At 35.6% G+C, this 27,951-nt stretch overlaps 4 protein-coding genes across 10 annotated transcripts; 2 read left to right on the top strand and 2 right to left on the bottom strand.

Moving 5' to 3' along the window:
- The first annotated feature begins 414 nt into the window (after positions 1–414).
- LOC112421269 (5'-3' exoribonuclease 4) lies at positions 415–9,967 on the top strand. Of its 4 annotated transcripts, none has more exons than XM_024782237.2 (22): positions 415–722; positions 801–903; positions 2,275–2,351; positions 2,437–2,628; positions 2,810–2,929; positions 3,028–3,090; positions 3,182–3,325; positions 3,414–3,578; positions 3,777–3,854; positions 4,060–4,146; positions 4,271–4,351; positions 4,586–4,681; positions 5,509–5,579; positions 6,542–6,670; positions 6,749–6,825; positions 6,913–6,953; positions 7,046–7,120; positions 7,672–7,823; positions 7,931–8,038; positions 8,118–8,193; positions 8,415–8,497; positions 8,760–9,967. In XM_024782237.2, exons 1-22 carry the CDS (start codon positions 534–536, stop codon positions 9,373–9,375), a joined length of 2,823 nt encoding a protein of 940 aa, XP_024638005.1. In that variant the 5' UTR covers positions 415–533; the 3' UTR covers positions 9,376–9,967. The 4 variants fall into 4 exon arrangements, with proteins under 4 accessions (XP_024638005.1, XP_024638010.1, XP_024638001.1 ...); XM_024782242.2 differs by having other exon boundaries at positions 416–722; positions 7,934–8,038; XM_024782233.2 differs by having other exon boundaries at positions 416–722; positions 7,666–7,823; positions 7,934–8,038.
- A 3,346-nt stretch (positions 9,968–13,313) lies between these two features.
- LOC11416644 (probable transcription factor At3g04930) lies at positions 13,314–14,847 on the bottom strand. Its single transcript, XM_003590984.4, has one exon. It carries the CDS (start codon positions 14,743–14,745, stop codon positions 13,582–13,584), a length of 1,164 nt encoding a protein of 387 aa, XP_003591032.2. The 5' UTR covers positions 14,746–14,847; the 3' UTR covers positions 13,314–13,581.
- A 2,766-nt stretch (positions 14,848–17,613) lies between these two features.
- Positions 17,614–18,741, top strand: LOC11412061 (probable transcription factor At5g28040). Its single transcript, XM_003590982.4, has one exon. It carries the CDS (start codon positions 17,614–17,616, stop codon positions 18,739–18,741), a length of 1,128 nt encoding a protein of 375 aa, XP_003591030.2.
- A 244-nt stretch (positions 18,742–18,985) lies between these two features.
- Positions 18,986–21,255, bottom strand: LOC11407974 (guanosine deaminase). Of its 4 annotated transcripts, none has more exons than XM_003590981.4 (4): positions 21,061–21,219; positions 20,362–20,546; positions 19,563–19,667; positions 18,986–19,466 (listed from the first exon to the last, which is right to left on the bottom strand). In XM_003590981.4, the coding sequence occupies exons 1-4, from the start codon at positions 21,089–21,091 to the stop codon at positions 19,278–19,280; spliced, it is 510 nt and encodes a 169-aa protein (XP_003591029.2). In that variant the 5' UTR covers positions 21,092–21,219; the 3' UTR covers positions 18,986–19,277. The 4 variants fall into 4 exon arrangements, with proteins under 4 accessions (XP_003591029.2, XP_039685196.1, XP_039685194.1 ...); XM_039829262.1 differs by having other exon boundaries at positions 20,362–20,552; positions 21,061–21,213; XM_039829260.1 differs by having other exon boundaries at positions 18,986–19,667; positions 20,362–20,552; positions 21,061–21,255.
- Between the last annotated feature and the right edge of the window lie 6,696 nt (positions 21,256–27,951).

Here is a 27,951-nt window from a genome sequence, read left to right as displayed (position 1 = left end):
TAAACCCCACCATATTTTACAGTTCAATGCAACATTTACTATATTTTTTTTTTCTAATATACTTTTATGGATTTTGCTAACAAGTAAGGGCACTTGTTAATGATTTAAGAATAAAAATAATTGATAAGTTTCATGTAGAAAAAATTATTTTCCAAAGTTTCAATGCATTGAATGTATCATTCACAAAACAAAGTTTATTCTTTAGACTTCTTAACAAGTTTAGCATTTTCCTACTTTTATTTATTAAATTCACTCTTCCCCACTAACTATAATTAATAAAAATATTTTAGAAACAATTATTAAAATGAGACGAAAAAAATCCAAATAATTTAGGGACTTACTAATTAAAAAAAAAAAATATTATTCCAGTTTTGACCTCAAGCATTATTGCCGTATACTCCTCCGATTTATCAAAGTAGTTGTCTTAATTAATGAATGAATGAGAGTGTGATGGAATGAATCGTGCAGCCAAATTGAATTGAATGAAGCAAACAGTATCATTCTAGTTCTATCTAGCAAGCATCACCAACACTATGGGGGTCCCAGCTTTTTACCGGTGGCTCGCCGACCGTTACCCACTCTCAATCTCCGACGTAGTCGAAGACGACGACGTTCCGTCCCCAATCGATGCTTCTAAACCCAATCCCAACGGAATTGAGTTTGATAACTTGTACTTAGATATGAACGGTATCATTCACCCTTGTTTTCATCCTGATGGCAAGGTTTGTAGTACTAACATTCACTCATTTTTCTTAATTCAATTCAATTTAGTTGTGATTAATTATATTTTGTAAATGCAGCCATCACCAGCTACTTATGATGAAGTTTTTAAATTGGTATTTGATTATGTTGATCATCTCTTTTCTTTGGTTCGTCCAAGGAAGCTTCTTTACCTTGCAACTGGTATGACTTGTATTACTATATTATATTCTTTCTTCTGTGACATATTAACATCACTCGTTCTGGTGCTTTCTTATTTCTAATGTTAAACCCTAGGGATATTACAAGTTTCAACTTTATATCATATTGTAGAAATTACATTGCATTGAAGCAATGTTTTAGATACCAGACCGGACCTTTGGGTCATTGTTTAACTTGTTCAACCATAGTTGAATTGGATGTAAGAAAGTATTAAAAACAGCAAAAAACTGATTGAACTAACTGTAGTACAACTGAGATCAAACCAACTGGTGATCTGACCTGTTTCCGGTTCCCTCGGGTTTTTAAAACATTGCATTAAAGAGGTGGGTTTACAAACATCCACCAATTGGTTTCCAAAACATTTCATTGTTTTTTAAGTGTCAAGTTTGAACATTTATAGTTTAATGCAATTCTTTCTATGATTAGACATTTTTGTTGAACTTGTGCATCCAATTTTCGGAAGGCTACAATGTTTTTGTACTAAAGGCTTTGTTTGGGAGTTTGGAGGGTAGGGGATGGCTTTAGGGGTGGGTGGGGGGAATATAGGGGAAAATGGAGAGACCCTTCACATTTTCTAAAAGAGTATTTTTTAGAGAATGATAAATTAATGCTTATGATTGATATGTTTTTTATTTTAAGAATATTATAGCAACATAGATTGAATTTGAAGAATTCATATAAATCCTCCAAAACCCCCCGAAACTCTCCTCCAATACAATTTTTTAGTTCCCCCAAATGAGGAGGGTTTTGTATTATGAAGAAAAGTTAACCCCCCAAAGCCCTCCCCTCCCATTTTTCTCTATTTCTTCCACTTGCTCATTCCTTTTTTCCCAAGCCTTCCCCTCACTTCCCCTCCAAACTCGCAAACAAAGCCTAAGGGTCTGTTTGGGAGTTTGGAGGGGAGGGCTTTGATAAAAAGGAAGGAAGAAATAGAGGGTTTTGGAAGAGGGGGGCTTTGGGGGGTTATTTTTCTTGATAACATAAAATCCCCATAATTTGGGGGAACTAAAAAATTGTATTGCAAGAGGATTTTGTAAGGTCTGTAGGGCCTTGGATAAACTATCAAAACCCAATCTGTGTTGTTATAACACTCAACATTAAAAATATATTAATCATAAGCATTCATTTTTCATTCTCTACAAAATCCCTCTCTCAGAAAAGGTGAAAGGTTTCTCAATTTTCTCCTCTACTTCCGTCCCTCAAAGCCCTCCCCTCTAAACTCTCAAATAGAGTCTAAGAGTCTTAGTTCCATAGCATAAAATCTCCCTGTCCGTCTTTATATGTTCCTTGGCACATTTACTTTTCTTGCCCTTAAAGCTTTTGTATCCTGCTTCATTACTCTGAAATTTGCAGATGGTGTTGCACCAAGAGCCAAAATGAATCAGCAACGTTCCCGACGGTTCCGAGCTGCAAAAGATGCAGCTGAGGCTGTAAGAACGTTAATATGCTCATGATTTCAAGGTTCTCGTAATTTTTTGCTGAAGGACTTACTGTGCTCATGTGTCAACATTACAGGAAGCCGAAGAGGAAAGGCTGAGGAAAGAATTCGTCGAGGAGGGAGCACTTCTGTCTTCTAAGGACAAGCCTGAGACTTCAGACTCAAATGTCATTACCCCTGGTACTAAATTTATGGCATCTCTGTCAGTGGCTCTTCAGTATTATGTACAGACTAGATTGAACCACAACCCTGCCTGGAAAAATATAAAGGTACTACTATTGAAACTACTTCCTATCAATTGTTTATGCCGCTTGATCCCTTCAAGTTGGATGATTCCTTTCTTGTGGAGTGATCTCGTCTATTTTCTTTTCCCTTATATATCTGGCTTTCAGGATGCTTTGTCTCTTTATATTTATTTATGGTTTGCATTGGATGATTATTTATTTGAAGGTTATACTTTCTGATTCGAATGTTCCTGGTGAGGGAGAACATAAAATAATGGAATACATCCGGTTACAACGTAACATTCCTGGTTTCAATCCGAATACTCGACATTGTTTGTATGGATTGGTGAGTTTTGCCCGATTTTGGATTTTCATCTTATCTGTTTATGGTGATTTTATCCTTTCCTTGGTTTTTTCACTGATTTTTTTTTATCTTTCAACCAGGATGCTGATTTGATTATGCTCTCTTTAGCTACCCACGAGGTTCACTTCTCAATATTGAGGGAGGTTAGTTTCCAATGTGTGAATTGTCAAGATGATATTGTTAGCTCATTGATATCAATGGATAGTATCAAATGATCAATCACCTGATGGACAGGTAATTACTTTACCTGGACAAGATAAGTGCTTTGTGTGTGGCCAAGCTGGCCATTTTGCAGCTGATTGTCATGGTAAGCCAGAAACTAAAGCTGAGGACGGGAATCCTGCTGATGAAATCCCAATTCACAAGAAGAAATATCAGGTTTGAGAATTGGAATATAGCATGCTGATTTGAATCTTCATTTTACTTTTTATATTTTTATTTTTAAACTAATTCGTAGTATTCACAGTTTCTTAACATCTGGGTGCTTCGTGAATATTTGCAATATGAATTGGAGATTCCCAACCCTCCTTTTGAGATTGACTTTGAACGAGTAGTGGATGATTTTGTATTTCTGTGCTTCTTTGTTGGCAATGACTTTCTTCCTCATATGCCAACATTAGAGATCAGAGAGGTAAGCATCTGACATGCACCATGTTACACTAAACTGTACTTGAAACAGAAAACATGACATTGTCATTTGCGTCTTATTACTATGTATATGATGTGGGATCTTAATGTACTTTGTCTATGCCTTTTTATTCCATTGCATATTTGTCTTCCTACCTAATTGTCAATGTTGTACTCATTAATACACTTTCTACTAATACAGGGAGCTATAAATTTACTGATGCATATATATAGAAAGGAATTCACTGCCATGGGTGGTTATCTTACTTATGCGGGTGAGGTAATCTTTTAATAATCATGTGTTCATCTTTTTGTTTGTCAAATGTCATTAGATTGTGATATATTCTTTTAGAGTCTTCTCTATCAATTATCTATTGACTTTTTCAGTTGCTTATACTGTACTTTGGATTTGACTTAAATCATCAATTTGGAATTTCTTCTTTTTTCAACGAGTGTTGAATTGTGAATATCTTAATGTCTCCCAGGTTTTCTTAGATAGAGTAGAATATTTTATCCAATCTGTCGCTGTTCATGAAGATCAAATCTTTCAGAAACGAGTTCGAGTTCAACAGGTATTTTGCTTTCTGATATGTAATTAGGTTTGTAAACTGATATGCATGGACTGTGTGTTACTTTCATAGGATATTGTATTGTAGATTGCTTTCTGATATGTAATTCTTGTTACTGTATTTATAGGTGGCAGAAAATAACGAAGAGATGAGAGCTAGGGTAAGAGGAGTAATACTTCAAGAGCCACGGGCCTCATTTTCTGATAAGGTTCAGTATTAAAAATTATTGCAAGAATATGTTTTTGTATTTTCTTGGCTAAATTTAGTTTTTATGTTGTCGACTTTCTGCAGCATGTTTTGGAACTCCACCAGAATAATTTTTCTGGATTGCCAAAGTAATTCTACTGGTGTTCCCAAACATGCACGGGTAACTTGCGACATAAGCAATCTAGAAATCCTGGCAATGTTTTCATAATGAACTGCATGTTTCTTATTTTCTCAGGTCAAGTTAGGGGAGCCTGGATACAAGGAAAGGTATTATGCTGAAAAGTTTGGTGCATCAAGTCTGGAGGAGATTGATAAAGTTAAGAAAGATATAGTAAGTGCTGTCAATTTTTCTTACAAATAATCAACCTAGTCAAATTATTTGCTGTTCTTGTATTACATTGCATGCTTGTACGTTGGACTGACTTTAATATATTGTTAGAGATATCATATAGAGAGTTAAAAACCATTCATAAATCATATGTTTTCACCTAATAACGTCAGCTTTTTGAGTAGCTGATTCATAATATGCGAACAAAGCATCCATGACCAAGAGAGGTCTGGAGTTTGAACCTTGCCGCCCCATTCTTCAAATAAAAAGCTGAACTTAAGTAAAAGATGTCCAAACTTCAAATCGAAAGAGCCATTGCATGAGAGGCTGTGTTATACATATAATATAAAAATCATTCATGTTCTTCACCTAAAAGCCTGAGCTTTTATGGTAGATGATTTCTCATTTATTCTGTTAAAATGGAAATCACACTAGCATAATTTTTCTTCTTCTTCTTCTTCTTCTTCTAAACCTGTATCTTTGACAGTGACACTTGTTAGGTGGTCTTGAAAATGTATTCTTACCCCTCTTCTGCCTTTGTTCCAAGGGAGTCTGTTCATACGAAGATCTTGTCATTGTATGGGTTAGATCAGTTGATACTGGTGTAAATCAAATTCAATCTTGCACCTAATAACAACTTTTTGCTGGATATATATTTCACAAAATCCAATGTAGGGTTCAGATTAGGCTTCATTAAATTCTTATTATTGGTAAATGGGCTTCTTGATTTTAAATATTTGTCTTCCTATTATCCTGCTCATTCTCATTAATTTCTGGCTATTGGGAAAAAAAATAAAAAATTTGCATTATTGTCTTTGTTGTCCTTGTAGGTTTTGAAATATGTGGAAGGCCTTTGTTGGGTTTGCCAGTATTATTATAACGGTGTATGCTCATGGAAATGGTTAGTTATAATTTTATTTATTATTGGGCATAGGTTATATTTGTTTATTGATTGCTTAAGTTTTTCATGATTGACTTGGTAGAATGGTAATTTACATGCATGACTTGATATGCTGTTAGTAACATAGCAGCCAACAAGTTTTGGCGGACAATTCCATTTTTAATCTCATACTCAGTAAACAATGAAGTTATCCCACTGTTGCTCTCCAGAAGGTCAAGCCCAACTACTCAGACCTTTTGTAGGTCAAGGAAGCTGTTAGACTGGATGTTTAATTGTCTTTATGATTATTTCTATACTTTAAAAGATATCCTAGTATAATGGATAGGCATGTATTAAGGCGATCTGAATATTAGAATGTGATAAGTAATGCTTCCTTTTGGACAAGTTTATGAAAAGATGTAACTGATAAAGGAGCTAGGATAAAGAGGGGATTACTGAAGTTGCTGTAATTGCAAGTTGCAACTGTCAACAGTTAGTTAACAGAGATTTGGGACCAAAGCTATTAAAAGGAGGAATTAAACAAAGAAAGAAGTTAGTCGAGATTTCTGGAGTTGTTTTACGGAGGGAGGTTCTAGGTTCCTCCAATTACCTAGGTTTCGAGTATTCTGTCATTCTTTCATTTGTGAGAGCAATACAATAATTGTATTAAATAAATTATTAAGTGAGTCTGAGTGTGACAATTATCAGAAATATAAAAAATAAAAAATTAAGTGAGTCGGACTTGATAAATGGCTTGCTGCGCATTCCTGGTCCATCATCTTTCTAACGAGTGTGAATTTCAGTGCTACTCCTAAGCATAATATATACTGGATTGCTTTGATGACTGGGGTATATAGTCTTTGCTGTCCGAGTTGCTTTTAGATTATTGATGTAACTTTCTAGGAGTGTATCCTTTGTTTTAGTTGAATACATGACCATTGTTCATTTTTCTTTCTATTATTGACTTTATTTAATTTTTCCAGGTACTACCCGTATCATTATGCTCCTTTTGCTTCTGATCTTAAAGATCTACCTAATCTAGAAATAATTTTTTCCCCCGGGGAGCCATTCAAACCATTTGATCAGCTTATGGGGGTCCTGCCTGCTTCAAGGTTCTTCCTCTATCATGTTCTTAGATCTATACTGCTTTGCTTTCTGTGATCTGCTGATACTTACTGATTTTGTTACAGTTCAAATGCACTGCCTGACAAATATAGGGATTTGATGACCGATCCTTCATCACCTATTTTTCACTTCTACCCTGCTGGTGAGATAACTTGTCGATTAAATTTGTATTCTGCTATATGTAACATATTTTCTTATTCTGATATTTACATGGATACCTTTTTGACAGATTTTGAGATTGATATGAATGGAAAACGATTTGCATGGCAGGTATTACAGTGCTCTTTATGCATTCAAACTGTTTTTGAATTAACCAAAAGTTAAGGTTGATTTTTTGAACTACTTTTGGGGATTCTTTTCAGGGTGTTGCCAAATTGCCATTTATTGATGAGAAGAAATTGCTTGCTGCCACAAGGAAGCTTGAAGACACATTAACGGTAAGTTTTATTTGTGTGTGTGGAAGGGAGGGAAGAGGGGGGTTGTTATAATAACCAGTCATCCAAAATTGTTGGCCTTCAAATTTATCAAAGGATAAGCTGTAAAACTATGCCTGCCGATTCGTCTGCAGTCCACAAGGAATATTTTTATGTGAACTTAGGATTCTGCAAACGAATCAGAGTTTTTCTCTCCAGAGATTATTTGTTTATTTTATAAAAGCTCTTGAATCAAAAAATGAGTTGCCTGAAGGTGTGCCCAAAACCTGGCAGGAGGGATGCAGCTGCAACTATTGAAGTTGGAATCTTTGAATGTTGATTAGCCGTAACCATTTTAATATAGATAGATTAACCAAGTGTTAATTATTGCTCTGTTGTATTTTTTCTGGCAATCGCTGGAAACTTTTGCTTTGGATTATTTTACTCTTCAATAGATTTTTCAAATGAATAGGTAACTGTGAGATGCATTAAGGTGCTGCTCATGTTTAACAGCAAAAGAATTCAAGATTCTTAGTTTTGTCTTTAATGCTCAATTTCTGTTTTGTTAGATGCAGGAGGAAGAACAGCGTCGGAATAGTGTGATGCTTGATTTGCTTTATGTCAACCGTGCACATGATTTGGCTTCACATATTTTACTGTATTACCAAGTTTTTGGTCGATTAGCCACTCATGAAAGATGTGTTTCACCAATTAACGCAAATGCTAGGTTGGTGAATGTCGATGGTCATCACTCATCATTCATGAATATCTGTAATTATTAGAGGCTATTTAAGAGGCTCATATGCTTATTTTGTTATCGCTGTTATTTATTAGCAGTGGTGGGATGAACGGATATCTTTGGGCATGTGAGAGAAATGTTTTGAGCTCTATTGCACCGTCTCCCATTGATGGATTGCCAGATATCGAGAGTAATCAAGTCTTGTAAGTTTTTTCTTCTATACTCACCTAGTATTTTAAATTCCTTGGTGGAGGTCTCATAATGAGTGTTCTTGAATTTCAGAAATATTACATATCTCAATCCTTGTAGACATGGACACATCCCAAAACCTCCGGATGGTGTAGTGATACCCAAAAAGGTTTGCATATGCTGACCTTACTGAGCATCCTACTTAAGGTTTATTGGTTCATAGTTAATACTTTAACCCAGTAGATGAAGTTCTGTAACTGAGTGTTAATTATTCATTTACCTAATTGCGGCGATAACTAGGCTAAGATAATGATGTTAATGCCTTCTGTTCCTTCCTGGATCAGTTGTATTATACAGACCCCCTTACTTCGATTTTTGTTTTATTTGCAGATAATAAAAGACATTGATATCAAACCTTCTCCTGTGCTATGGCATGAAGACAATGTTGGTCGGGGACAGCAAGGAAGGGAAAGGTGAGAATAGAACTATGTGATACCTGATGGTTAAGTTTAATGTTCCATGTGAAAATGGTGCCAATATAAGTCGTAGTCATCTTTTGCCATAATAGAGAAGTGCTAGCATTCATGATCAGTATTTTTTGTTCAATTAATTTTATTCATGGAAAAATCAATGTTGGGGAGGTTAAAAAATTCCGAGTAGTTTTCAAGTTATACATGTGAATTTCTAGATGCATGAAACACGCCCTTACTTTTGTGTATGTGATGCATCTGATAGGTCGCAAGTACCTGGAGCAATAACTGGATCTCAATTAGGAGAAGCAGCTCATCGTCTTGTCAAGAACACCCTTAACATTAAATGGAATAATACATCCCACGGAGTGTTGGAGCAACCTCCAGTTCGCCATACAACAAACAGGTTCCAATCAGCTGGACCATCTAGATATGGAAAATATTCTGGCGAGAACACTAACAGTTATTATGGAGAACATAATCATCATGGCGCAATGACTAGACATAGATATCCAGTCTCATCTAATGCTGGGCAGGTGGACAGACAAAATTTTAGAACACAAGATAGGCCACGGCATCAAGAACAGTTCCAAAATGTGAAGACTGGGTTTTCTGCTTTAACAATGGAGGAAGGATTGAGACCTGCACCATCGAGGCCGCCAATTTCTGGACCAACAACCAATTTAGAACCCCGATTTGTGCAGAACTCAGGTCCTCCAGTACGTCCACTAAAGTGGAATACTAAAGCACCTATAAATGGAGTGTATCCTAGGCGTCAAGAAGCTGCATCTGGGGTAGTGCCTCATCATAAGCAGGTAAAGAAGGTTTACCAAGTTAAAACACGTTTGCCCCAAGAAACTCCAGATTCTGGTAATCAATAGTGGTGGTTGTGGGTCCTTTTGTGTTTGAGGTGCCTTGGTTTCTCTCTGCCCACTCCTCAAAGTGGAGATATGCTGTTTCCACCTGTATCCTAGTTACATAACTGATAACAGGGGTGCATGTTGATACCCTCATGTGATTCATTTGACAGAATAATAATGTTTGAAGTTTTATATGATGATAAGATGCAGTGGAGGTGCTGCTCTGATTTGCCCTGGTTTGACATGGTACCTCGATTAGTGTACCAGGATTTGGAAAGATGCAAAAGCTACAAGATTTGCTATTTTCTTGGATTAGAATGTAACTGATGTAGGCTGGTGGAGAACATCAAATTGTGGGATAGGAATTTAGCGCAATTGGTGTTTTGTTCCATGTCATGGAACAGGTTGTTATATTCCGTGTGTAAAGTCTTGATGGGTTGTGTAACTTTTCTTTACAGTTAATTAGAAGTTGTACATATTTTATGTGAATAGAATTTGACAAGCGTAGCGGGGAATGTTAGCAATTTAGCTGGGATTGTTAATTGCCATGCCCATCATCTGTATTTTGCAATTGTATGTTGAAAAAAAGCTGAAAAAGATGGTGTTTGCCGAATTTGTCTTTTGGGTTCGTTTGGTTTAGGTTGTTGTAGTTTTTTTTTTTTTTTTTTTGGTACAAGTTGTAGTTTATTATATTACAAAATAATGAAACAACACTCCTATATAAAACATGTTTTAAACAAGCCTACTCTCACTTGTTTTTGACTAAAAAACCAATTATATTCACTTAAATTTTTTTTTTTTTTTTGTGGTAGCTTGAGTTTGCAGACTTTGCATATATTATACATTGTTCCTACCAATTGAGCTACGATCACGAGGACATTTAAAATATGTTTTAAGCAAATGATAAGTTTGTAAATTTGATATGATTTTTTAAATAAAATATTACCAACATATTTGTTTTTGTTGGTTTACTAAAGCACGGTGCTTTCTTTTACAATCAAATCATTGTCCTCGTGAGTTAGCTGTATGGACAATGCAAGGTCCGGGATTCAAACCCCGACCACCACAAAAAAAAAAAAAAATCAAATCACTACGTTTTTTTCCTACGAATTGCAAAGCACTATCCGTTTTTTTTTTTTATGAATTGAAGCACTTTACACTTTTTTTTTCCTATGAATTAAAGCACTGTATTTTTTTTATGAATTGCAGAGCACTGTACGCTTTTGTTTCACGAAGCAAACCAACCCTGCACTTTTTTTTTTCTTCTTCTTTTCGACGAAGCAAAGCTATCTATGTTTCTTTAACATTTGTTTGTTTGTTTTTTTATGAAAAACAAAAGCTAAATGAGTAAGGAAAATTAATTGTTAGGAGATATGTAAAGTGCAATAGTACCCCATATTTAAGTAGTTGTTAAGAAGAAAGATTTAGAGTTTTGGTAAAAAGAAAGAGAGTAAGTTGTTTGCTAACTTACTTCACGTTTTTAGGTGTGTGAATAAGTTAGCAACCCCACATATGTGTTTGTTTGTGTGTGTGTGTTAGAGGGTTTTTAATGTGAGAGATGAGAAGAGTTAATAATAGCATTTGGATTAAAATAGATGGCTTTTAAGAGAAGCTTTTGTTAACCATTGGATTAAATAGATGGTTTTCAATGTATCATGATTTAAGAGGCATAATCAGATTTGGAGGAGTTTAAGGCGAACAAGCTAGAGTCAAAAACATGATGATCTAATGTCTGTGCTTTGCGCTCCTTCACTAGAAGTTGATCATGTAGTGTACGTGAGTCAAAAGCATGAATTGCAGTTTTTTCCTTATGGTCGTCTCATTTGTGAGTTTCTGGCAAAATATGTTTCACTACATGAAAAATGCTTAATAGTTCGAATTAGATTTCAACGAAAATTCAAGAATGACGTGGCATATAGTTACTAGGATATGTCGGTCCATTGGTCAAAACCTCAAAAGTACAAACCAAAGTCACACTTTGTCTCTCCAAGTCGCATTTTGCAGTGAAGTCTATGAACTGAGTCCACAAATCACAAAGCTAAAATTGGTCGTTCTCCTATTTCACCTCTCCTTATTCTCTCTCAAAATTCTACAAAAACAAACCTTCCTTAAAGACAACGGCAACGGTGGAGATCTCAAATTTAGAGGAACTTGAAGACGCCGTAGTTATCCCACTGTCATCAAAAACAACCTACGCCCCCTGGGGCGGTCACTGTCAAGTCCTTGCACCAGAGTACATTGTCACAGCCACCAAATTGAAAAGTGAGGTAGTCTGGGCAAGGTGGATGTTTTGTTGGAAAACAAATTGGCTCATGAGTCACAAGCATCAAAGGTGTATTTAGCCTTGGCTTTGGGTGTTTTTTGTGGATTGGAAATGTTCAAGCAAGAGTGGTTTCAGAAAAATATATCAAAACAACGAGTTGCATCTTGAAAATCATGTGTAATGCTAAGTTCCACTGTTATGAGAAGATACAAAAACTGCATGGCACATCAACTAGACGTACTATTTAGCAGTTCTGTTCACTACAAAGGAACCATAAAGCAAACTTCCCTTTGAGTTGCATTTGCAACTATCACTATCCGCAATTTTTGCTATATAAATTTGGTGTACCAAAATATAAATTTGAAAATGAGAATTAGAGTATGTTTAGATTAAGCTTATTTTAAACTTATGCAGTACAATTTATGTAAATAAATAAATTTTTATGTATTATTCTTAACTTTGTAAGTGTAGTTTATGAAAAAACAGTTTATAAACATACAATTTTCGTTAATGAAGACTTATAAATTAATATAAAAGCTTATTTATTTGCATAAGCTCAAAATAAACCTAATCCAAACAGACTCTTAAATTTGATTAACAATGGAGAAATTAAAGATGGATAAAAAGGCCGTATAGATTTTTTAGGTTTTCTTTCTAACAACAAATTCACATTGTCGTTACAGAGGAGGTGAGTGTTTTTGGCAAACTGTGTTAGTGACATTATATTTGAACTCAAAAAGCTACTTGTGCTTGTTTATATTTGACATTATTTATTTGCATAAAGCTACTTGTGTTTGTTTATTACCCAAAAAATTACTTTTTTACAAAATGATTTTTAACTAGATCTTGTGTTAAAATTTTAAGATAAGCTAATCCTAATAGCTTTTTATTTTAGAGTTAAATAGATTTTTTGATAAAATGATTTTTCTAAAAATCATAAACAAACACTTAATTATGACAAGTGATTTTAAAAAAAATATATAGATTCTTTCTTGAAAAAATCTAAAATAGATTATTTCCTGCAAAAAAATCTAAAACAAACGGGCCATAATTTGCCGGATTAGCCAATTAAAACTCTCATAGGCTGGAAAACACGCTCAATGAAATGCATTCGTGAGCTATTCTTTACTACAAATATTATTTTCCATCCCAAAATGAAATAACCAATGTCAGAAAATCAGAACTGTACAGCAACACCATAATCTGAAATAAATATTTCTATGCCTCTGGTATTAACAGCTAAACCACAATTGATCACACTGATACTTTCTAATGTCTTGAACATTAGAAAATGCCTCTCAATAATTTATTTTCTAAACTATAAAAATATACACTAAATAGTCCATAAGTATATGAAATTCGAATGATGTTGTTTCCACATCAAAGAAAGCTAAGAAATTCGGGGTTAAATTTGTCATTTCATGGTGTTTCTTAGCTTTGTGTGACGTGTCAAAAGCAATTTCATGAAATTAATCGGTTCAAACCTTATTGAGATTTTGTGGACCAAATTGATGGATTTCCATATACTTTGACGACTAAATTGATGGATTTCCATATACTTTAACGACTAAATTTAATGACTAAATTGACGAATTTTGTATGATTTAGGGACTAATCTGAAAAGTGACAATTTAGGGACCAAATCGATGGTTTATTCTATAAAACGCAAAGCCACTCGGGATATCAAGATACAAAGTAAACCCTAAACAAAACTTCCCTCTGAGATTCATATGTAACAATTGCCAGAATTCCTATTGCACATCAAAATACAATCCTCTGCGTTCTGAATTCTCTCTGTAAATGTACAAGAGAATTCGACAACAGACTAATAAAAAATTAGAGCATATTGTTGAAAAGTTACTATGCAATTGCAATCATCCCCAAAACCAAAAGCTGTATTTCAAATCCAAAAAAAAAGCTAAAGCTGTAAACGAAAATCACTATCTATCTAGATATGATATTAACTATTGATTGGTATTATTTCCACTACCTCCGGCTCCTCCAGCTCCAGCATTCGATCGCAACTCCTCGATCGCAGCCTTGACTTCATCCTGCACCAGCTCCAACCGCTTGGAATACACCTCCAGCTCCAAAATCTGCTGCTTCCTCCACTTATCATCCACAGCCTTTTCTCCGCTCCCCAAATTCAAAAACCCTAATGGCACAGTATTCATTGAAAAGCCTCCAGCTCCAAACCCTCTTCCCCCAAAACCAAAAGGACTCCCACTCATGGTAGCATTGGATAACTCCTTCAAAACCGGTGTCAAACAGCTCTTCACGGTCTCTTCAATCAATCCAGGTACATTATGCACATGATTACCGTTACTTTTTTCACGATTTTCATCGACATTGCTGCTATTGGTATTACCAGAGTTATTCTGATGATTGTCTTTCGAATCATTCAGCTCATGCCTCTCCTCCTCAGCTGCCCGCGATCTCTTACGAGATTGCACAGCTTTCTTCTCAGCCAAATGAGAAGAATTAGGGTTAGGGTTTGGGATGATTTCATCATCTTCCTCAACAGGTACTCCAATTGGCGTTGAATTACCGTTAATGTTCCAGATTTTGTGGGAAATTTCAAAAGCAGCTTGATCATGAGTGCTTTTGAAACCAAAATCCTTGCCAGAATCAAATTTCTGGAGAGCAGTACGATATTTCTTCTTCAGCCTCCGAAGCTTATCAACAAGCTGGCTCTTGGTGAAATCCAGCTGAATCTTCCCCTTCATGTGATCATAGAACGATCCAGTATCGTTATGATAAGAGGATTCACGATTTGCGTTGTAATCGAGAAACCCTTGCAGGATCGTAATCTCGTCTTCCTCAGTCCAGATACGCTGAAAAAGCTTCCGAGAATCGCTGGTCTTCTCTTCCATTGGCTCCCGTTTTGGTTCAGGGGAGCCGTCGATGGTGGTTGCTGATGCGGAGGCGTGAGGTAGGGCTAAGATGACGGAGGTAGGGACAGCGGCGGTGGCGAAGGTTGATGGAGATTGTTCTGTTTGGTAGTGGTGATCGGTGTTTGGTTGGACAAAATAGTTGTCCTCTTCCTCTAAATCGTCGTCGTCTTCTTCCTCAATGTCGGCGTGTTCATCGTGGGTGGGGATAACGACGCCGTTGCGAGAGAATGCCATGAGAGAGGAGGAGAAGGAGCGTGACCGGTGGTGAGTGGTGAAGGACACGGGGTTTGTTGTGTTGTTTGTCACTCAGTTCAGCTGGTGGCAATAAGAAGCGAAATAGCATGACAATGTGCGTTAGGGCTTTGGGTATTGGACCAAATATTTAAGCCCGCTTGATTTTTGGTTAATTGCTTTTTAGGCACCTTGGAATTGGATTGCTCACACCTCAAACTTCCGAAAATATCTCTACTCGGACTTACGAAATGTTCGTCTGTGAACATAGTTAGGAATCATTTGTGATTTTAAGAATAGTAGTTAGGAACCGTATATGATTTTAAAGCTTTGACACCAAGATTGCTTGTGAAAGATTGTTTAAACTATGTGCTTCTTTCTGACATATATGTTGTTGTGGAAAATTAGAGCAAGGTTAGGAGGGAAAGAAAATACATGGATTACAAAAGAAACCAACTTTTAGTTCCATTGAGATTGATCGAGCCATTCACAAATTTGTGAACACCGATAGACTTTCACAAGCAATCTTGGTGTCAAAGCTTCAAAGTCTCAAACGGTTCCTAACTACCATTATCATAGTCACATAAGATTCCTAACTACGTTCACAGACGAACAATTCATAAGTCCTAATAGAGATATTTTCAGAAGTTTTGGGTGTGAGCAATCCAATTCAAAGGTGCCTAAAGAGCAATTCTCCAAAAATCAAGTGGGCTAAACTATTTGTTCCAATACCTAAAGCCATAATGCACATTCTCACGCTTATTCTCCTTATTATTACCACCAACTGAAGTGAGTGACTCAAACAAAATAACAAACCCCTCACCACCGGTCACTCTCCTCTCTTCTTCTTTTGTCATGACATTCTCTCGAAACGGTGTCGTTATCCCCAACCATGATGAATACCTCGACATCGAAGGTGAAGACGATGACAAATTAGAAGAAGAGTACAACTAGTTAGTCCAACCAAACATCAAACACTACCAAACCGAACAATTTATGTCAACCTTCGCCACCACCGCCGCCATCCCCACCACCATCATCTTAGCCTTACCAAACACCGCCGCAACAGCAAACGTCAATGGCTCCCTTGAACCAAAATGGGAGCAAATGGAAGAGAAGAACAACGATTCACAGAAGCTTTTCCAACGTCTCTAGACTAAAGAAGACGAGATTACGATCTTGCAAGGTTTTCTCGATTACAACGTGAATCGTGGATCTTCTTATCATAACGATATTGGATCGTTCTATGATCAAATTAAGGCAAAGATTCAACTCGATATTACCAAGAGCTAGCTTGTTGATAAGTTTCGAAGGTTAAAGAAGAATCATTGTATGGTTCTTCATAAATTTGATTTTGGAAAGGATTTTGCTTTCAAAAGGGCTCATTATCAAGCTACCTTTGAAATTTCACACAAAATCTAGAACTGTAACAATAATTCAACTCCAATTGGTGTTCCTGTTTAAGAATACGAGGAAATCATCCCAAACCCTAACCCTAATTCAACTCATTTGACTGAGAAGAAAGTTGCGCAAACTCGTAAGAGATTGCGAACAGTTTAGGAGGAGAAGCGTGAGTTTAATGATTCTAAAGACAATCATCGTAATAATTCAGGTAATAACAATAGTAGCAATGTTGAAGAAAATTCTGATAAGAGTAACAGTAATCATGTGCATAAGGAACAGTATTTGGAGCCTACATATCGAAATAATCTACTGTCGTATTTGGAGGCTACAACAATTCAATCAACAGACATGCTAAGCCATATTGCAAATGCTTCAAAGTCCATAACAGTTCTTAACCATCGTTCACAGTCGTAACTTTTGATGGGGGTATTTTATGAAGTTTGAGATACTTGTGACCAATCTGAAATGCCTAAAGAGTAGTTTCCTGATTTTTGTATATTGATTAATTTAATAAGATTTCTTCTTTGCAACAAATAAAAAAAAAGGATTTTGTCTATTTTCAACGAGATATGTTATATTGGATATTATTATTGTGTCCTTGGTTTTTTAGGAGGCGGGAACAATAGTCTGGTGGACGACTTGAGACTATGTTAACAGTTGAGATGATTCATATGTGTGGGTTATCAAGTCTGGTGAACAATATAAATTTGGAAAAAAATAATTTTTTTTAGGGGATTAGAATTAGATTTATATATTGGTATAGATTATAAAGTTTGATAATTAGTTTTAAAATATACATCCAATTTTTTTTCACTCTTTTTCTATCGCATTTAAATTTCTATATGAAAGAAAGAAGAAAATAAAGACTTCTTTACACCTTAAACAATAGTTATCTTCTTCAAATTTTTAAATAATAAAAGAAAAGTAATCATATCACAAATTTTTCATGATAAAAGTATCTCATGATACGAGTATTCATGTATATATGTGATAAAACTATTAAAAAAAAAGTAACAAAAAAAGTATTCATGAATACTCGTAATTTTATCTAATGGATGAATTTGTATGGTATCCAGTCTAATGTGAGTATTCATGTATATATGTGATACCATACCGGCTATCAATGAGATAAAATTACTATGAACCTAAGTTTAGAATAAAATATTGGTTGACATCACTTAATATCTCGTCCATGTCACATTCTTTTGCTAACAAATTTTTATAGAGCAAAAAACTACCTGTAAGTAATCAACGACCGTTATTATCTAACTAATTAAGCTCTCCTTTATCCTTTATATTTTTAACTGAATTTAAAATTTACGGATGTACATGTACTGTGAGAAAATAAATTGTCTCCATTTATAATTGTTTCTATTCATAGTAAATTCACAACTACCATTAACAAACAAATGGTTGGTTCAATACTCTAAATATGCAGAAAAGGGAAAGTATGTTCTCTCCTCAACAATGCTTTCACCATTGGTTTCTTGGATTTTGTCAACCTCGTCATCTTCCTCTTCATCATCCGAAGAAGAAGAAGAAGAAAGCCTTGACATTAACAATGACGATTCAGACAATGAAAAGTTTGACAATGACAATGTTGAAGACCAAATGGACAATGTGGATGATGACGAAAAGGACCATTTTCTATGTCCATACAATGTGGATGAAGACCAAATGGACAATATTCCCATTGCACTTGCCGTTTCTGATGCATCCCCCGTTGTGACGGTGGCCATGGCTGCCCCCGCAGATGACACAAACGCGGCAACAAACACAGCCACCACCTCGGCTACTACCACTATAACAACACGCTCAAAACGACAATATAACAAAAAGTATTCAGACGGAGTTAAACAATATCAGAGGCTATGGACGAAGCAGGATGAGATTGAACTGTTGAAGGGATATCTAGATTACATTAAACAGCAAGGAAGAGCAAATACTACTATTCAAAGCGGCGTAGCTTCATTCTATGATCAAGTTATTCCCAAATTCAGCGTGGAATTCAATAGGAACCAGCTTGTTGAGAAGCTACGTAGGTTAAAAAGGAAACACAAGATGACTTTGGACAAAGGCAAAGAGGTTCAGATTTCTTTCAAAATCCCCCAGGAACAAGCCATTTTCGAAATTTCCCACAAGATTTGGGGCAATGACACGGACCATGACGTTTTGGATGTTGATGATTCAAGACCTGTTCCTGAAAGTCCTGATCTTATTGAGAACATTAAGTTGAAGGCGGAAGATGTTGACAATTGTGAAGAAACAGATAAAAGGGCACACAAGCGTGTGAGGTTAACAACAGATGATGTAAACTCAAAAAATTATCAGAGCAATAGCGATGCTACTAGTCTACGGGGCTTCATTGAAGAAACCATGAAGTCTTGTTTCTCACCATTGTTGAAGGAACTGTTGGATGATGTTCCAGTAGAGCCACCCGGTGCGTTGCCCATGTTGTTATCGACAGGGGAAGTGAGGGATGAAAAATGGTTAAAACGGAGGATTTTGGAGCTGGAAGTGTATTTGAATCGGTTGGAATTGTTGCAGGGTCAAATCAAGGCTAGGTTGGAGGAGTTAAAGTCTAGCTTAGATTGACTGAGGTTTAACTCTTCTCTGATGTGTACCAGCAGCTGATGATTTCCTCAATAAATAGGTTTCGATGAGTTGTGACATAAATGGTAGAATAGTTCCAAGTTCTGCAATCTTTTATACTATATATTTTGTATATATGAATCAGAAGCTTGGATTCTTTTGCATGATTTGCTTGTATTTTGTAGCTTTCGCTCCTACACAACTGTCAAACAATCAAACGAATCCTTCATAAACAAATTAATAATACTAAAAAGGAAACGGTGGTACTAGCATAGCAAGTGCATCTTTATTGCAGTCATCAATTTTCCCGTGAGCCCATATTTACCGCGATAAAAATATTAATGACGAGGAACACATATTAGCTAGGCTGCTGATACTTCACTTGCTCTACCATTACGTCCAAGCCGAAGAATTAAGAGATGTATAACAAAATAAATATGCGAATTGATAGAAACAGGTTTTATAGACTTCTGATAGGAAATTGCATTTTCCTGAACAATTGTAACTTGTATTCTCTTTTACTAAGATGGTTAACCAAATCAGTAAAGAATGTACTTTCCCTTTGTTTTCTCAAATACTTGTTCTGAAATTGCAGCAGCATTACCATCTATCTTTTTTATCTCCAACTGGGCCTTCTGACGAGAATCACTTCCCTTCTGTGCATCGGCGATAAAACTGTCAAATCCAATTGCTACTGCAGCTTCTGCTTTGGCTCCATAAACCAATCTCTGCTTGATGTGAATATGCGACAAATATGTGATCAATTTAACAGTGGTTACAGAAATGCATGGTGTAAAGAGTAAATAAGAGGGGATTCTGCTTGCCTTAATTTTTGAAAGATTAATGGCACCAAAACACATTGGACAAGGTTCACAAGAAGCATAGATTTCACAGTCGGTAAGGTAAATTTGATCCAGCTTTTGACAAGCCTGCAGAGGATTTCCAATTAGAATAGCAGGAGGTAATCAATTATGTGCATTGAAGAAAATAAGTAGAAGCTTACCAAAAAAAGTAGAAAATAGACATGGTTTAGAAAAAATAATTATGGCTTCTGATATAAGCCTAATTAGAGCCCTCAAACATGTAGAATAAGCAAATGTATATAGTGTGTGATACAAAAGCTTTATGCGTTTACCAACCAAATGCAATTTCCTATAAGAAGTCTATAAAACTTGTCAATTTATCCTTCAATGGTAATTTCAAAGACTCTCAGATATCGAGATCCAAATCTGTCATAGACAGCAGATAGTAGATGATGGCATTAATATTTTGATTTAGCAAGATAAATAAAATGCCGACTTATATGTCAAACATGTAAGATTCTATGCAGCACCGACCCCAAATAGAACACGGACACAAAATTGACATCTTTAATAATTTGAGAAAATGAACTAATAGAATGTAATAACATGTGTATGTGTGTGTAGGTGTTGAGAGAAACAAAGGAATAAATAAAAACTAATAAAATAACTAATGAAAAATAGAAAAACCTATTAAGCTATAAAAGTAGCATGATATCAAGATTAACAGTCCAAAACGTCTTGTTTTATTAAGCTATTCATATTACAGAAATTTCAGATTGCACAAATGAAGAAGAAAAATAAAAGATAAAATTGATTATACCTCTCTTATAGCAGTAACCTCAGCATGAGCAGTGGGATCTTTGTTTCTTAAAACCATGTTATGACAGCTTACAACTACTTCATCATTTCGAACAATGACTGCACCAAATGGACGTCCATCACCACATTCAACACCTTTATATGCTTCTTCAACAGCTTTTGTTATGAACTTTTGGTCTCTATCCTCTACAGCTCGTACAAGAGAAAATACAAAGAAGTAGATTTCAGGTAATAGGAATTATCATTTATGAATCAATATATCATATTGCTCCAGCTATTTATAGAAGCAAAATTGGTCGTTGTGCTTGATACTGAGGCATCATTATAATAACAATTGTTCACTATATGATTCTTTCATATCCCTGTTGGCAATTTAAAATGTTTTTAGAAAGTAAACATCGCCTAAATATTCATTTATTCATATATTTCAGTGTCCTATCATAAACATGTTCATACACTTTGTAAATAGCAGTTTTTTTTTTCTGCTCTTATCCACCTTATTCTGACTTGACTCATAAATGTGATCATTCAGTCTAGTTTATAACTTTTTATCCATAATCAAAATGCTAACTCATAATAGTGCAAATGATACTATTAATTATTACTAACACCAAATTGTAGAACACACTAAGGATGATAATTGAAGATGTTTAGAAGCAACAGTATATGAAGAATTTTATCAATTACTATTACTACTTACCGTTTGCAGCAGCAGCAGCAGCCAGCTCCATGTGATGAATGATGATAATACTATTTTTGTATAAGAATCCACTCAATAAACCCCTCTTTGACTTTTTGTTGAGATACCATTTTTTGATTTGGTAGTGCTATTTATTTATTTTGGGAGCAACAACTCTTAGCATTTTCCTTTTAAAATATTGAAAAAGTAGTTATTCAAGGAGACGTAGGTGACAAACTTTCAGGCAACCACCTATCATAGAGCTTTGTTGCTTTCTTGCAATAATATACTTATTTGATTAAAATAAGGAGAATGTTTGTGTATCATTGTATTTAGGCACAGCAATTTATCTCATACTCTAGTCATATTTAATTGTGATGAGAAATTGAATTTCATCCCCGTCCTTGATAGGTTCGGATATCTCCGCCTATCTCCATCCCCGCAACATATTGCTTTTAACAAAAAACAAAGCATTTTTTAGGGGATAGTAAATTGATTTTCTACATTCGAGACATGTTTCAGTATGGGCTTGGGGTGGGTATATATCCATGTTACCCGTCTGGTATTCGTGTTTTAAAATCAGAAGAAAAAAAAACTCAAACCAATACTCAAACCCAGTCAAAATGGGAAAAAGTTATCAGATTGAGTTTGGTTCGAACGGATACACGTAGGTATGAGTTTTGTTGTCACGCGCAGTTGCATTGCATGTACACTCTGAGAGGGAAATAGATAGGATGGAGTAATGTGATAGAGTTGGTAATGTGATTATTAATAAATAGGGTTAATTAAGTTAATGATCCTTATAAATATTTAAAATTTTATTTTTAATCCCTACAAAATAAAATCATGTTTTTTAGTCCATGTAATATTTTTCTTTATCCTTTGTAGGGACCAAAAATACCGACGAATTTTTTTAGGGTTAATTATGTTTTAAGTTCCTATAAATAGGCGCGTTTTCAACATTAGTCCCTACTTAAATTTTATTAAATTTTTGGTCCCAAACGTTTTTTTCCGTTAGCAAAATAGGTCCTCGCTGTTAATTGTTGCTGATTGAGCAAACGGTGAAGCACACGTGGATGCCACATCTGACTTTTTTTGTTGGGTTAAATATGTTTTTAGTCCCTATAAAATTGAGGCATTTTAAGTTTAGTCCTTACTTAATTTTAATAGTTGTTGTAGTCCTTACAAAAATACTATGCACTCAGTATTAGTCCTTGCTCGATTCAAATTTGTTTAATTTATGCTTAAACTCTTAAGTTTTTTAACAATTTTTTGTAGATGTGTTAATCATTACTCTTTGGTTGATAGGCATCTTGTATACTGCCACTAGTTTTGCATGAAATGGGAGCATATGGGTTGGTTCGAATTAATATGGAATTATTTTCCCACGCTCATTCAATATTTTGCCCCTGGTTAATGATATTAGGTTCTACTCAAATAATCTATGCCGCTTCAACATCTTTTGGTCAACATCTTTTGTTATGATAGACTACGTCTTCTTTATCTTGACGAAATGGACGGAATAGCTATCCCAATGCCAAAAATATTCACGATTTTCACTATCTTATCGATGACTTCTTTTGCATTGTCGGATATGAGTGGTTTTGTTGCCGAATTGATAGTTTTTTTTTGGAATAATTACTAGTCAAAAATATATGTTCATGATGAAAATACTATCATAACTAGTTTTAGTAGGTTTTTTAGTCCCTACAAAAAAAAAAAAATTACTTCTAATTTTAGTCCCTACTAAAACAAAGTTTGTTTAATTATCCTTAAACTCTTAAATTTTTGAATGAATTTTTTGAGACAAGTTTAAAACACTATGAAAGGTTCAATTAATAAAATTTAAAATTTTTTAACATGAAACAAATTAAATATGAATTTTTGAAAACAATAAAAGTTAAAGATAAATTAAAGTAATAAAATATGGACATATAAATCAAATTTTGCGACGGAACTTTTAGTAATATTCTTAACATGTCTACAAGAAATTGTTAAAAAACTTAAGAGTTTAAGAATAAATTAAACAAATTTGAATTGAGCATAGACTAATATTGAATGCATAGTATTTTTGTAAGAACCAAAACAACTATTAAAATTAAGTAAGGACTAAACTTAAAATGCCTCAATTTTATAGGGACTAAAAACATATTTAACCCAACAAAAAAAAGTCAGATGTGGCATCCACGTGTGATTCCGTTTGCTCAATCAACAACAATTAACAGCGAGGATCTATTTTGCTAACGGAAAAAAACGTCGGGGACCAAAAATTTAATAAAATTTAAGTAGGGACTAATGTTGGAAACGCGTCTATTTATAGGGACCTAAAACATAATTAACCCAAAATTAAATTAAAATAAGAATTATGAATCTAATAATTTTAGATCAACTTTTTTTAGGAAATGTAGATCAAATAAAAATGTAGCTCTATATTTTTGTAGAAGATTATAAGCTCTTCTAAGGTCTCTTAAATAATTGAGGGAGATGCTTATTCATTTTTGGTTTTTGTATACCAGACCAGATTGAAGGTGAAAAACACAAGAAGGGGGGGTTGAATTGTGTTTTCTTTTTCTCTTAAAAAATACTTCTTCTGATAAAACTTCAGAAGCAGTTTGATTGCTTCTGATGAAATGATCAGAGTCAGATTGCAGCGGAAAAGAACAGAGCAGAGAAAAGAAAGACAAAGACACAAGCAGTTATCCTGGTTCCTTCCACAACACGGAAGTAGTCCAGTCCCCCTTGCACTTCCAAGGAGATTTCACTATAATCACAAAGATTACAACTGCTCAATACTTTCTAAGTATGAGACTTCACAAAACTATGCTCAAGCACACACGCAAGAGTCTTCCAATGCTCAAGCACTAAGCAAGAGACTTCTAATGCTCAAGCACGCAGGCGAGAGACTTCTAATCAAACAAAAATACAGAGAATTGAGTTTGAATTGAACACTTGATATACAATCAGTGGTGTTCACAATACAATACAGAAAAGACTCTAGACTTTGAATTTCTAAGATGTATCAAATCAGTGCAGAAATTCAGTGTGCTTTGTAGAATCAAATTGACAGAGTTTTGGCGCTTTTTAACTTCTGTATTTCTCTCTTTTATCTTCAAGTCTTCACTCCTTTTTATAGAGGCGTGAAAGAGACGTTGAGATAATCAGCACGTCTAAAGAGTCGTTTGAAATCCTTTGATTATCCACCAGTGATCCTTTGCCTGATTTGGGTGTAGTCCTTTGAAGAATAAATTTCAAATTCCTTCCCATCTTGAGTGTACAATTCTGCAGGCATGGCTGTTGTTTTGTCTTGTAGCGTAGACAGAAAACAGAGTAGTGGAGGTAGTGGTTGTACACTTGTACTTTGTCAACTCTATTAACGAGAGACAAGAGCTTAGTGCTATCCATATATCCGTTGATACCTCCCTTTCAATTCTTCGTTCTTCTTTGATAAGACTGAATTGAAAATCAGCAACTTTGAATCTTCAGTTTGATTAAAGGATCAAAAGTAGCTTCTGGTGAAGATATTGCTTCTGATGAAAACTTTTGCTTCTGATGACTTTCTGCTTCTGATGACGTCATCTCTTCAGGAGCAGTTTAGCTTCAGGAGCAGTTTTCTTCAGATGCTCAGAATTTCTTTTTTCTTTCCATTGTTCTTCCAAGACCTATTGAAATAACTTGAGTAGCCTTTGGTCCTGTACACTTGAACAATTATTAGTAATAACCAATTGACAATTTTTAATACCTTGTTATCATCAAAACTTAATAAGGTTCATTGTGAAACACATTTTGTTCCAACAATCTCCCCCTTTTTGATGATGACAAACAATAGTATTTAAAATGTTCAATTGTTGTTGATCTAATTAATAAGTTGACTACTGGGACAGAGGTTTGTAAGCTCCCCCTGAGTCTAATAGATCTTTAAGGTGAGGTTTGTAAGCTCCCCCTAAGTTCTATTCTTATTAATTAAATTTCAATAAAATACTTATAAAATCAAATCAGAAGTATTTAAAAGAAATTTAGAGTAGGGCTCAGTGCCTTAAAAAATACTATACATTTACTCCCCCTTTTGTCATCAACAAAAAGAATAGAAACAAAAGAAAGAGTATCAGAGCAAACAGCATTAAAAACAGTAAATATCATCAGAGTTAAAGCTTGTAAAACATATTGAAGGTGAAAAAGCACAAGATCCAGAAACAATGATAATATATATAAAGAAGATTAAGATACAAGGACACAGCTACGAAGAACAAAAGTAAAAAACAAGCTAGAGTTGGGTGTGCAACTAAGGTTGGGCTTGCTTATACAACTGTTCTAAGAGATACTTGATCTGATCATCCTTCTTCTGAAGTAGCTCATCCTTTTCCCTCATTCTTCTTTTATATCCAGCCTGAATTCTAGCAGCCCTAGTGATGTACTCTTCTTATGGATAGAAAGGAGTGATGTCCAGCAGAGGCACAAAATTCAGCTCTTTCTCCTTAGCTGCTTCATGCATATCATCCAAAAGCTTCTTCAGCATAGCAGAGTGAGATGACACACATTTAGTTCTAAGCTGATCCAGCAGCTCATCAAAGCTCTTCTGTAGATCCATCCACTGATCATAATAGTGAATAGGAGGTGCAGGAACTGTTCTGCGAAGAATCAGTGCCTGAATCTCATCACTAAGTCTAATCAGCTGTTCCTCTATATACTCAGACTCCAGGATATGGTCAGGGATGGGTGAAGGTTCAGTTTGAGTTGTATGTGATGTGGAAGGTTGGTCAGAGGTTAAGTCTATTATAGTGGGTGAGTCTGGTTGTTGTTGTTGTTCTGTTGTTTGGTCAGAAGTTGTTTGGTCAGGAGCAACTTGTTCAGAAGCAGTTTGCTCCTGAACAGTTTGCTCAGGGATGGTTTGGGTTTCTGTTTGGGTTTCCAAGACAGTCTTTTCAGAAACTGTCTTCGAGGCCTTAGTGGGTGTTGGTTGCATTTCACCACCTAGATGTTTTTCTAAGTTGTGAAGGGTTGAGGATTCTTGGTGTTGGGGGGTTTCTGAAGTAGTTGCATCTGAAGCTACTTCAGAGGCTTTTTGTGGAGATTGGTTATTTGGTGAGTTTGTTTGGGTAGGTTCAGGTTGTTGTATACTAACAGGTTCTGGAGTATCTGGATATAGTGGATGAGTAGTAGGCAAATTGAATTTCTCACAAAGTTTTATCCTATTTTTTGAAAATTCTATTTGAGTACTCTCATAGTCAAGTGTTCCAAATTCTGTTAGTTTGGTAGGTTTGGTTTTTAGAAGCTTGTCTATATGTTGGCTAAGGGGTTGGTCATCTGATTCTGTGGATGATGAAGAGGGTGAAGAGGGTAGAGATAGAGACTGAGTATTAGTTGGAGCTTTAGATGGATTACCTGAGGACTGAGCTTCTGGATGAATTGCTTCTGGAGCTGTTGAAACTGGATCTGATGAAGTTGCTCCTGAAGCTTGCTTATTCTTCAAGGCTTGAGAAAGCAGAGTTGCTCCATACTGAACTGTTTCTAACTCAGACGCTAAAGCAGCAATGTCAGGAGTAGGCACATACCCTGCAGCCTTGAGACGCTCATCCCTTTCTTTTTCATACAAAATCTTCATCCTTTTCTTTTCTGCTATCTTGGATGCAGAAACCTCCCTAGTATACTGCCTCATTTCTTCAGTCATTTCAAAACTGGGCATGACTATGGGCTCAGAAGTTGCAGTCCTTTTTGCCTTCTTGGGGCTTGAGTCTTCATCCCAGTTCTCTTCCAGTTCTTTCAACATTTCTTCCCTTCTTCCTTCAGCTGTCTTCAGATTTCTTGTTAAATTAGACCTCTTCCTTTTGATGGTCTGAAGAGCAGCTTCTCTTTTATTTTTGGGACTTGAAGGCTTTTCAGAAGCAGCTTGATCAGAAGCAGCTTGTTCAGAACCAGCTTGTTCAGAAGCAGGCTGTTCTGCTGTTTCTTGAGTACTCCTTGTCCTTTTTCTGATAAGAGGGACATCATCCAAATCCTCCACTTCCTCAAGAATGGTGGACATAGCAGATTTTTCCTTCTTAGCTTTCTTATGCTTCTGAGCACCCACCTCAGTAGCATCTTCAGCAAGGTATTCTTCCTTGGTGATCTGCTTCTTTTTAGATTTTCTGCCTTTGGCCACAGGCAGATCACCACCATACATTTCTTCTGGGATATCTTTCAGGCTGATTTTCTTGTTGTAGCTCTTGTAGTAGTCTAAGATGTAGGCCCTCTGCACATCCAGGGGATCTTTCTTGCAGATAGGGATGTGATGAGTGACTAGATCAGATATGACATCAGATTCATGCATATCTGTATCTAGTTTCCTGCATGTTGAAATCAGCCTCATCTTGACTAGAGTTGCCCCATTGATTATTTTTCCTGTGACTGCTCCCAGCTTCTGATTATCATAAATACCCACGTCTTTCAGGGCACTTAGGAGTCCTCCTTCTTGAAAGATTATGGAGAGCAGCCTTCCATAGGGAACAAACTTCCTGTTCTCCATCTGGCTCTTCTTGAGTTCCTTGATCATGTATTTAAACATATACTTGGGAACGTTCATTGTTGTTTCCTGAGAGATGGTGTGATGCAGAAAGACTTTGTGACCAAGTGAAGGTTGATCATTTCCTCCACCTTTGGGAAAAATGTTTTCATTCTGGATCTTCAGCAGCATTTTCTTTTCCATGCTTAAGGTGCTGTAAGGCTTAGCATCCTTTGATCCGTAGATAGTGTTGTTTACTATTTCCTTCCAAGGGCTTGTTCTGGGGTTAGGAATCTCTTCTCCATCGTATGTCCCAGAAGCATCTCTCCTCATAGCTTGAGCAATCACTTGCTCATTGATTGTTACAGGAATCCCCATGACGTTTGATCTAATCTCAGTCCCAGTGAAGGCGAGTAGACCCATTTCTTCTCTGGTTT

Source organism: Medicago truncatula, chromosome 1, assembly GCF_003473485.1.
Source record: "Medicago truncatula cultivar Jemalong A17 chromosome 1, MtrunA17r5.0-ANR, whole genome shotgun sequence".
In the NCBI taxonomy this organism is placed as follows: domain Eukaryota; kingdom Viridiplantae; phylum Streptophyta; class Magnoliopsida; order Fabales; family Fabaceae; genus Medicago; species Medicago truncatula.
The sequence above is the reverse complement of the archived record's forward strand: the minus strand, read 5'-3'. Positions and strand labels throughout refer to the sequence as shown.

Excerpts from the sequence above, each read along its gene's own strand:
- LOC112421269 (XM_024782229.2), top strand. The coding sequence starts at position 534 with ATGGGGGTCCCAGCTTTTTACCGGTGGCTCGCCGACCGTTACCCACTC. Across the intron at positions 723-800 it reads GTTTTCATCCTGATGGCAAG|CCATCACCAGCTACTTATGA; the intron begins GTTTGTAGTACT and ends TTGTAAATGCAG. Across the intron at positions 8,498-8,759 it reads GGACAGCAAGGAAGGGAAAG|GTCGCAAGTACCTGGAGCAA; the intron begins GTGAGAATAGAA and ends TGCATCTGATAG.
- LOC11416644 (XM_003590984.4), bottom strand. The coding sequence starts at position 14,745 with ATGGCATTCTCTCGCAACGGCGTCGTTATCCCCACCCACGATGAACAC.
- LOC11412061 (XM_003590982.4), top strand. The coding sequence starts at position 17,614 with ATGCTTTCACCATTGGTTTCTTGGATTTTGTCAACCTCGTCATCTTCC.
- LOC11407974 (XM_039829260.1), bottom strand. The coding sequence starts at position 21,091 with ATGGAGCTGGCTGCTGCTGCTGCTGCAAACG. Across the intron at positions 20,553-21,060 it reads TGCTGCTGCTGCTGCAAACG|CTGTAGAGGATAGAGACCAA; the intron begins GTAAGTAGTAAT and ends CTCTTGTACGAG. Across the intron at positions 19,668-20,361 it reads AGGTTACTGCTATAAGAGAG|GCTTGTCAAAAGCTGGATCA; the intron begins GTATAATCAATT and ends AATCCTCTGCAG.